The 10,912-nt window shown below is 38.5% G+C and overlaps 1 protein-coding gene across 2 annotated transcripts; it reads left to right on the forward strand.

Moving 5' to 3' along the window:
* Window positions 1-2,871: 2,871 nt before the first annotated feature.
* Window positions 2,872-10,658, forward strand: LOC131555810 (sulfotransferase 6B1-like). 2 transcript variants are annotated; one of them, XM_058802067.1, is made up of 8 exons: window positions 2,872-2,877; window positions 2,969-3,201; window positions 4,635-4,768; window positions 5,587-5,676; window positions 6,348-6,474; window positions 7,257-7,351; window positions 7,864-8,020; window positions 8,964-10,658. In XM_058802067.1, the coding sequence occupies exons 2-8, from the start codon at window positions 3,000-3,002 to the stop codon at window positions 9,092-9,094; spliced, it is 936 nt and encodes a 311-aa protein (XP_058658050.1). In that variant the 5' UTR covers window positions 2,872-2,877; window positions 2,969-2,999; the 3' UTR covers window positions 9,095-10,658. The 2 variants fall into 2 exon arrangements, with proteins under 2 accessions (XP_058658050.1, XP_058658049.1); XM_058802066.1 differs by lacking the exon at window positions 2,872-2,877 and having other exon boundaries at window positions 2,925-3,201.
* The last annotated feature ends 254 nt before the right edge of the window (window positions 10,659-10,912 follow it).

The raw sequence follows: 10,912 nt of genomic DNA on the forward strand, positions 1-10,912 counted from the left end.
TCCCTTCCCTTCCCTTCCCTTCCCTTCCCTTCCCTTCCCTTCCCCTGTTTCCTTCTCTCTGTCTCTTTCTCTCTCTTTCCTTCTTTCCTTCTCACTTTCTCTCTTTCTTTCTGTCTTTTGTTGTTGTAAATGAATGAACAGAGCAGTTTTAAGGCATTTTCTTGACTGCATCAATCTTACAGGAACTATTTAAAAATTGATTTGGTTATTTTAAAGGACTAATTTATGGCAGCCTTCCTCAGAGTTTTACTGAGGCAAATGCAGATCATAGAAATAATTATAAAAACATACCTCCTCTTATTTAGCATTTGGGAGCACATGATTTGAAGCTCTCATTCTTTGAAGCTGTTTCATTTAACAGGGAATGGATCTGCATGGGCAGAACTGTGCACCGTGTAAGAGCCAGCTGGCACTGTCCTGTAGCTGTCACAGAAATGTCTCCAGCCTCCTTCTGCAAAGCTCCATAACCAGGTCTGGTCAGTGTGGGAAGTCAGAAACCTTCAGAGCAACGGTGGTGGCTTGAACAACAAATACCATTAATCTGGGGAGAATCAAATCCTTTAACCTGTTTTTAATCTTTTTTTAATCACTATATGTTTTAAAGCTGTTTTTTGGAAATTTTGAATCAAGTGATGCTTTCTTGTCAGTCTCTGGATTCACTGTTTAGCAGGATCACAGGGTCATGTATCACATGGGTGGGGCTAGGCACTTCTCAGCCCATTCCTCAGCTCAGGTGCCATGGCAGATGTCTGTATCAAAGGCTCACCTTATGAAATCTGATCCTTCTCCGTTTTTTCATCAAGAAATATGACTGCCCTAAAAACCCCTCCTCATTACTTATGTGTCCTAATTATTTTTTCCTCCACAAATACAGGGTTTGACCATTTTTATTTTTCTTGTTCCTGAGAATGAAATATTCTTCCCAGGAATAATTGGCCTGACTGCCCTTTCTTGCAAAAATACACTGGAAATCCTCGGAAGGTTTCTCTGGAATACCTTCTACATTTTGGAAACACTACTCCAATGCTACGCTATTGCATGACATGGCACTCATAATTTACAGGTCATTTTCCCACTTCTTCCACCCCTAGGAAGGATTGTCCCAACTAATTTTTTGATAACAGGTAAAAATAACAAGTAAACTAATTTTCTTATCTTCAGTCTATGACAATTTAATACCAAGAGAAGATAAGGATGAAAAGTAAGCTGCTTTTTGCTTTGCTCGGGTGGCTAGTTGCACATCAAGAATCACCAGAAGTGCTACTTCATAGGACAGCAACTTTTACCTGATATCAGTGAAATAAATGGTGCAGGTGATGCCAACTTTGTGCCCTTTGGCACTCGTCTTTGATCAGATGGACCAGGCCATGTGATATCCACTGGTTTCAGATTATGCCTGTACATAGTTAGCCTTTCTATGCTGACAATGTTTTACAGAAAGAAGGAAGGTGAAGGGAGAAGCAAAGGATTTTGTATGGACTGGGAAAAGTAGATGTAAAAATGCAGGGCTAGATCATCCCATGAGCACTGCATTACGGCTCAGGGACCAGGGAGAGCCCTGGATCTCTCTTGAATCCCTGGGGGAGAGCAAATGGCAAATGCATGCAGGTATGTAGTTGCTGGTCCCCTTCCTTCCAGTGCCCAACAGGCAGCAGTCAAGAGATGGAGATAAGAAAGGATGGCATGTAAATTCTTGGCATACATTTTGAGGGAGAAATATTTTCTCATTTTTTGTGACACATCAATCCTTTTGCCAGAGACTTAAATATTGAACCTGAGCCTAAAGCCAGTTCCTTTACTGGGGTCACTGCAGTCAGCAGCTCATCATGTGAAGTGCAGGATAAACACTACTCACTGTAGCTCAGGTTATATTTTCACCACCTCCCTAAGCACTGATCAGTTGTTAAACAATGACTGAGCTCATTAAAGAAATGTAGAAATGTGTTACAGGGCTTGCAAGGGTTTTTCAGTGTGAAGCGAGAATGTTGACCTCATGTTCAGAAGGCTTGATTTATTATTTTATTATATATATTACATTATGACTATACTAAAAGGAATAGAGAGAAAAGTTCTCAGAAGCTTGCTAAGCTAAGAATAGAACAGGAATGAATAAACAAAGGTCTGTGTCTCAGCACAGAGTGAGACCCAGCTCTGCCGTGAGTGGGCAGTAAATCCAAACATTCACCCAAGACCAATCATGCATCCACTTGTTGCATTCCACAGCAGCAAATAACCATTGTTTACATTTTGTTGCTGAGGCCACAGCTTCTCAGAAGGGGGAAACATCCTAAAGGAAGGATTTTTCACAAAAGATGTCTGGGACAGAAATGAGTAATTTTTGTGTAAGCACCAGGAAAACAGGCCTCTGTAGTGCAGTCTGACGAGTGGCCCAAGAGTGCCTGTGCCCCTGTGCCCTCCTGGGCTCCAGCGGCCGGGAGCAGCCGGCCACACTCACAGGAGTGTCCTCAGCTCAGTCTCTAGTGCACTGAACACCTCTCCCAGTCCCAACACATTTTATCTAACTTTGGTGAGAATGATGAGTGATATAATACAGAAAAAAAAGAAAATCCCAGCAGTGAGTGCTGGAAAAAGATGAACTGCTTTGAGGATTTTGATCATGACATTTCAATTCCAATCTGCATTCTATTCTATCTAACTGCATGTCATTCTATTTTCTTATATTCTGTTTATAAACTCTGAGTTGTAATCACAGAATTATTAGCATGATGCCTGAAAATTTTCTAAGTAATTTTCCTAGAATGCAATTGCATTTGTCTGCTTATCTTGTTCATTTATGATCAACTTCTATTGATTTCAAAGGTTCATATTGTGTAAGGTCTTTGACTGCTACTGCATATTTTACAGCTTCAGAAAGAGGTAAGTTCTTGTTCATAGGGTCAAGAAAAAAAAAAAAGAACTAACCAAGCACCATTTAAATGACAATCTGTGGGTTTCTCCTTCTACACAGCAGTTCATTCAGTGACAGAGAGAGAAGAAGAATGGAAAAGTCCAGGAAAACAGTTTTTGATTTCCTAGATGAGGCAATAGCAGCTGCGAACTCCATGCATCGTGATGAACTGCTCTTTTCTTACAAGGGAATTCTCTACCCTACTACACTTTGCAGTTCTGAAACTTTCAAGTCCTTGGAGTCCTTTGAAGCCAGAAGGGATGATGTAATTTTGGCAGGATACCCTAAATCCGGTGAATATATTTTAATTCTTTTTATAAACAAGTTCCTGTAATAGCAAGTAATAAGGTTTGTACTAAATATATGAAATATATATGATATGATACAAAATAATATATTATGCTAAATAATTGTATTTAGAATGTTCCCCAAATTTTGTAAAATTGATTTCATTCTCAGAAAGTACCAGAAATTGTTTATAAATATTTGATATGGTAAAAAAAGACTCTGAAAAACATTCTGATTTTATTTTCTATAGCATGTAAAGGTTTTTGTTATTTTTACTTTTCATAATTATAAAATTAAATGCACAAATTGGAGAGAATCAAAATACAAGTTTTTACACCAGAGTTAACTAGATCTCCTGATATTCCACCATATACTCCGACATGTATATTGGTAAAGTTAAGAGTTTTATATTTTTACAATGGAGCCTTTGGTACCTTCAAATGGTATATTCAATATTCTTTAGTTGATTTCACATAGCTGTTAGGAAATAGATATCAAAAATATTTTTGTAGTCCTTGAAGTGATTGCATTGTTTTTTAAATATTCTTTAAGGAAAATCAAGAGGACATCTTTCCTATGGTTGCAAGTTTACCCTACCTATTTCCTCAATCTACCTCAAAGCTCTGGTCCACATGAAATTCAAAAATTTGGATTAGCTGTGCCTCAGACACACTTTAATCTTGGTGTTTCTCTCTTACAGCAATTGGTTCACACTGCTTTACAGTGGATAGTCACAGCTGATAGGATTGTGAAGATTTTGCTATTTGATTGTATTTTCTTTTTGAAGAAATGTTATGCTCTGGGATGCACTTGTTAAGATTGCAGTGAGAAAGACGTAGGGACCCAGCGTCCAGAAGTCAGAACACGGTAAATCAGAGATGGGAGATCTATGCAGGCTCTTTGTTATCTTTTGAAGATAAAGATAACAAGTGTGTCTAGGAAATGCCACTTCAGAGAGGTTTTTGTCGTTGTTTAAGAAAATGTGCGTACAATTTTCAGATCTTGTTCTGCTCCTGTCTTGAAGTACTGTGACCCATCTTTCTTCCAAAGATAATCCAGCACACCAAAAAACTCTTAATACATTAGGTTTTTGAGTACAGGTTCACCACCCCAGTCTCCCTTATATGTCTCACAATAAATTTTATTACATGCAGGTTTTCCTAGTTGAATCTCAATGGTTCTTCTCCTGATTAGTCAGTTTACAGTATACAAGTTAATTTACGGCACTGAAGTGTTCAAGTTGGAGAAATATCTCCTTATGAGGAGCAAAGGTAGGATCCTGGGTGGTGGTTGACCAGACAGTCAGCTGTGATTGTATGACATGAGAGGAGACCAGGTAACTCACCTGGTAGTACTAGCGCCTCTTGACTTCCCTGGTAAATCCATTTCTGTCCATTTTAAAAGTTTTACAACCACTTCTATGTTTTTCTACTTTCAGGCACAAACTGGCTAAGTCAAATCTTAACTGATCTGATAGCCATATCTCAAAAGAAAACACCAGGTAGTGAAAGCAGCGTGAATGCTGAAGAACAAGAAGCATACTTTGAAGTTGGAGATGCTGAGAAATATGAGGTGGGAAGAGATTATGTATGGAAATGATCAACACTATGTGCTTCAAATACTGAATATATGATATATGATCTATTCTATTGTTTCATACGAACTTTACCACTCCTCTTTATGTGGCATCTGGTCAGGAGTAGTCTCATCTGGACTGTCACTTACTGAACACATACAAATAAACAGACACATCATTGGGACTGAGAGGAGGACATACCTGTGAGACATAAGAAGTTCAGAAAAATTCAACATAGCATCTTTTGTATTTAAGAAGAGCTTCATGAACATCACCAATTGCCCAGCCTTTGGAGCTGGCAGCACTGGCCCAAACTCAGCCTGAGTCGATTGACCACACTTTCTAGGAGAGTATGGGAATCTTCTGAGATAGCAACTGCCAAATGACTGTTCACTCTTGCACGTTAGAACTAAGCCAAGCAAGCAAGAATTTTGTAATATTAGCATTTGTCTCTTTTACTAGCTCTTCCTCCTCCTCCTCCCCTCTCTCAGTCCTTGAGATGCTTCAGCTTTCACAGAGAGCTAATCTGTACCTCACCTCTGGATTAGATCCCTTGTCTACCAGACCTGAGGAGAATTATCACTGAAGAGAACAAACAATGGATAGTCCTTTTTCCAATTGCTCATAGGGTTTTGAAGATTAGAGCTACTCAGAGCAGCCCACTAATATCCCAGGAAAACATTCACTAAAACCCAAAAACCCCACTTCAATCAGCTAATAACTGTACATAAGTTCATCAAGGCCACATTTTAGAATAGGTAATGAAAAGAATACTTGTACTAACTGTCCACTTTCCCCCTTCCAATTTTTCAAGCGAATGACCAAATTACCTTCTCCAAGATTAATGGTTACTCATCTCCGTCCTGAAAACCTTCCCAAATCTATCCTCCAAAACAATGCCAAGGTGAGTGCTGATTTTAAGGTATTAAAGCAAACAATTCAACTGATTTATTTTTTTTAAATAAAGAGCCAACATAATACTTTTCTGGCAATTTTCAGAATCACTCTTACACTTAAGAGTTAAGCCTGGCCATTTCTACATATTTAAAGCTCTACACGTTTAAGAAGTGCTATTCACCTCACCTAACCACAGTTTACCCTTATTGGCCCCTTTGTGACAGTTTCCACAAGAGAGTTGAAGGGCTTGAACAAATCCTCCAGAGGCAAAATGGATTTTGACGGGATTTCCTGTGGGAGGAATTTTATGGCATTGTTGCAAGTGAGGGCTTCAATGTGCCAAATTTCCATGAGCATTTATATTTTTGTGAATTTTCCCTGCCACTTAAATGATGAACTATGCTTGTATTGAGCAAAACATACGTAGATTCTGAATAAATAATTTGGGTAAACTGTAAAAGGTAATAATTCTAGGGAACCATCTTCTTATGGTACCAAAGCAAAGTTAGTTACTGCATCTCCAGATCTGGGAATGAAATCGCTACTTCTGCAAGGAGCACACAGGGTATTAGAAATCCCCAACTGCAGTTATAAAGTATATTATTGTTATTTCTTTTTTTTTTATGCTGTACTCTTCTACGTCTTTCCCTATAAATAATATTTCAATTTTTTTTCTAGATATTGTTACTGATTCGTAATCCAAAAGACGTTGCTACATCTTATTTCCATTTTTCCAATGGCTTGGCAGTTCTTCCCTCCTATGAGACCTGGGATGATTTCTTCACAGATTTCATGACAAAGAAAAGTACAGTATATTTTTTCTGTCTATGTCAATTGTCCAATGATTTGTCTTTGTTCAAAAAACTTTGTTCTTGGATAAATCAGGTTCACTAAGATTTTTTGGTTTACAGTACAAAAGTGAGAGAGACATTAAAGACAGAGAATTAGAAATCTGAACTGAAGTTTATGTTACTTGTCTTACTGCTTGAGGTTAATGTTTATTAAAACTGCAATTTCAGAGACTCCTTGAATTTGTACATACTGGTATTTCTCCTGGAAAAAAGCAGTTCTTTCTAAACTCTATCTTGGGTCCCCTTTGCCTCTTGCTCTCCCATGTCCAACATCATGTGACTGTGGTGACATATAATCACCTCCATGCCAAATTGGACAAAAGAAATTATTTGGACTAAGCCTAGTGCATTATAAAGGGGACTAATTCTAATGCATTGCAAAAGAGAAAAAGTGATAGCACTGGTTTAAGTTTATGAGTTTGGCATAGCTCATGGCCAGCAGAAAAGAAGGTTCAACAAGGTCTTAGACTGGATTAAGGCGGTCTTACAAGATGGTTGGCAAGATGATGGCTTTTTTGGTGAACACAGAGCTGTCTTGAAAAGCTTACAAATTTTATTTCCTGACTTACAAATAGTATCATATGTTTGGTCCTGGAGTGAAATCTATATGTCCTACAGAAGTGTGTAAACCCTGCCTTAGACATGATTAATAAAGCTCTTGGCAAACCCAACATAATCAGCAAAACCTGTATAATCTTAATTTATGCTTCATCTTAGAATCCTTTATTTTATTTAGTGGCCTGGGGATGCTATTTTGAATACCTTTCTGAATGGAACAAATATGCTGACAAAGAAAATATTATGACAATTACTTATGAAGAAGTAAAAGAGGTAAGGTTGTCAATAGTTACAACTACTTTATACTTCAAGGGGCGTTTTATTCCTGAACCAATACACACTTATATGCATGCAGGGTATCCATGTTGAGTGTGAAAAGTTTTTGTTTTAGGTGATGAAAAGGTGAAATTCAAACCTACAAACCATTGTAAAATTTTGCTTGTGAAAATGATTGTTGTTTTTTATTTATCTGTGATATAAGCCCAAATAATTAAAAATCTAAATGGCCAGTAATATTTTTGGGAAGGAGCTCAAATATTTTCAGCAGTGTAGATTTTGCTCACCTGTAAATCATATATAATATTTTGTAATCTACAGAAAGGCAGCTTGTATCCCCTCCAAAATAATTGTGTAGAAGAGGTACACTCCAGGCCACCATAGTCCTAGAGAACTCTGTGAACAACCTATGTATGCAGCCAGCAGAGAGATATAGGGAAGTGCAAACACCTTGGAAAGCAGAGTCATTTGTTTGAAAGTCATGCCATATGTTACATTGCTCTTTCCAGAATCCTGCCCTGAGTGTGAAAAACATAGCCACGTTCTTTGGAATTCCTCTGACTGAGGAACAGCTCCAGCTGGTGGTAGACAGGAGCAGCTTCCAGTCCATGAAGAAAAACTCAGACAAGACCCATGGGTCATTTGGCAATATTATCTTTCGCAAAGGTAGGAAGCTCCAAGGGGCTTGTAGATAGAAATGTGCCACTCTCTGGGACTTGGGCCATTGTCTGGTTCTTTTTCCTGCACTCACGTTACAATTGTAAGTTAGTATCAAGCAGGTGATCACTGCTTTGCTTGAGAAGAGTATCCAAGGAGGGCTGGTGAGGAAGATGCACAGCAAGGGTCTCACAGCAGAGCCACTCTTGGCTGCTCACAGGTGGCTGGCAGGAAGGAGGACCTGTCATGTGTCTGAATTCCTCTCCCCCTCTGTGCCTGGATCACCAAGTGCCCAGCCTTTGGAGCTGGCAGCACTGGGCCAAACTCAGCCTGAGTGGAGGGACCACACTGTAGGAGAGTATGGGAATCTTCTGAGAGGGCCACTGCCAAATTCCTGTTCACTCTTACACATTAGAACTAAGCCAAGCTAGCAAGAATCCAGAAGGACACAAGAGAGGGAAGGGAAGGGAGTGACCTTGGCAGTGTAGGGTGGGGGACATGGACATGAGAAGAGCATCCTGCCTGTCAGAATATATTTCTGCATTTTATATTTCAGTTTTTACCCAGTTATTAGAGCAATAACAGGACAAAAACTGAAACTCCCAAAGGAGCAGCTCTGCCTCCTGGAAGGTGATTCTTAATTAATTCTTCATGATCTTCCACTTTGCCAGTCATAGCTGATGGGAGGAGAGAGATGGAGGGAAACAGAATTTTAGGCTGCCTTTTTGAAAATGGTGTCCTAGAGTGCAGTGTGTTCCTTTGCATTTTAGCAAAGGTGATTCACATATATATGTAAGTCCATTGATTGCATGAAATTATATTGGTAAAAAAAATGTTCCATCTGGAAAATGGATCAACATGATTTTGTGTGCAATGCAATAAAAATGACAGTTCTATAGAATATAAAATGAAATGTCTTGGTTTTCAAGAGTTTGTTCCTGCTTCTTTGAAGGTGGTGTAAGTGACTGGAAGAATCTTTTCACTGATGATCAGAGTCAGGAAATGGACAAAGCATTTGAAGAACATATAGCAGGAACGAAACTTGGGAAAAAGTTGAAGTATGACTTGTACTGCAAAGCCTGAAGACAAATGAAATGTGATTATAATAAGAACTCTGCAAGGCAGACTCAGACCATCTGAATGCTATACACTGGAAACCTAGATCAAAGGATCAAAGCACCTTAGAATGAATTTAGGAGTCATTGCAGCAGCCTTTACAGTGACAGTGACGAGCATTTTGTTTTAGTGTGAGACTTCGGGCTACACTCATTTGCTGAAGAAGATGGCAACTAATTATATTTACAAAAACTAAACAGCCCTGTTCAAGGTATCACCTGGAAGGAAATGTCTCTTTTCTTTCTAGACAAATTCTGTCTTCATAGATGATTTCTAATTATTTAGCATGCACATTATTTTTTCTTCAAAAATGTTTCCAATTAGTCAACATCTTCACAGAAAATATCACTAGCCAAAATTGAGATATAACAGAAGCAAAGGAGATCCTCCATGAATTCAGCACAAAATAAATCAAAGCTAGAGAAAGCTGAATGAAGGGGAATATGGATCCACATTCTTAAGTCTCTTAATCTCTCTGAATTGAAAATATCAATATGGATTTCAGATTATGGGCTGATGTTAACAGGCAAGAGTCACTTGAAGGCACTCCTTTTTATAGGATCATAGAGCAGCCGAGGCTGCAAGAGACCTTGAAAAATCATCTGGTACAACCTTTCATGGGAAAGGGAGCCTGGAAGAGATTCTATCTAGATATCATGTCTTGAAAACCTCCAGTGATGAGGATTCTCCCTCATTTCTGTAGGCATTGTTCCAGCAAATGATTGTTCTTGCTGTAAAGAATTTACTTCATTTATCAAGATTAAACATCCCCTATTGAAACTTGATCTCACTGCCTCCTTTCCTCTCCATGTGGTATCTGGTAGCGAGCCTTTATCCTCTTTGTAGCTGCCCTTTCAGTACTGGAAACTGTGTTGAAGTTGACCTTGAACTGTCCCAGCTTTGTGGTCTTCCCTTGGAACCTCCCTGCTTTCTTTGTGTCGTTCTTGAAAATGTCTCCACTGAGACAGTGGTGTTCTCAAGAGTGATGGTGTGAGACATTGCTCTACCCAGATCTCTTGTACTGACATTGGGATTTGCCTCACTAGACAGAGTATTTCAGATTTTTCCAGGGACCTGTTCTGGAAACATAATGCAAAATAATGTACTGTAAGTATAGTTGAATTAAAATCTGGAGTAACCCCAGCCAACTTATAGATCCCTCAATTGAGCAGACAAGGTGTAAAAATAAAAGAGTTGGAAAGAATGAAATATTGAAAGACTTTTTGTTTCATTCTTCAAAAGCTGGTTGTTTCTTCTTGGACATAAGTGGACATGCAGAGGTTTGGAAAGAAATTGGAATGCTAGAAGAAATTGGAATACTTAGAATATTTAGAAAAGAAATGAATGGACTCAAAAGCAGAGCAGCAGATAATCCCATGGCAAGGCATCTTTGAACAACTACAAGTTATTTGTAAGCAAGCAGAAATGTAGCAGATTCCTGGAGGAGAATAGACAAAACAGCAGTGATTGAAAACTTGAGATGGACGAATCATAATATAACCGTCTCCTTCACTTGATACTTAGAAATGTAGTAGCAAAAATGACAAAGCACCAACCATGGAACATTTTGAAGAAAATTAAAGAGTAAATAAAAATTATAGTTAATAATTTGGTGATCCTCCTTAAGATAACTTACCTCTTAAGTAAGCCACTGAGATAAGATACAAGAGACGATAGCATTGGGGGGCCTGAAATTATGTGACTAAAACAACACAAATTGATGTGGAGACGGTAATATACAAATGTGGTTATAAAAATGACAGTACTGGAAGTAGACTTAGAAAT

The sequence above is a fragment of the Ammospiza caudacuta genome, chromosome 3, assembly GCF_027887145.1.
Source record: "Ammospiza caudacuta isolate bAmmCau1 chromosome 3, bAmmCau1.pri, whole genome shotgun sequence".
Classification (NCBI taxonomy): domain Eukaryota; kingdom Metazoa; phylum Chordata; class Aves; order Passeriformes; family Passerellidae; genus Ammospiza; species Ammospiza caudacuta.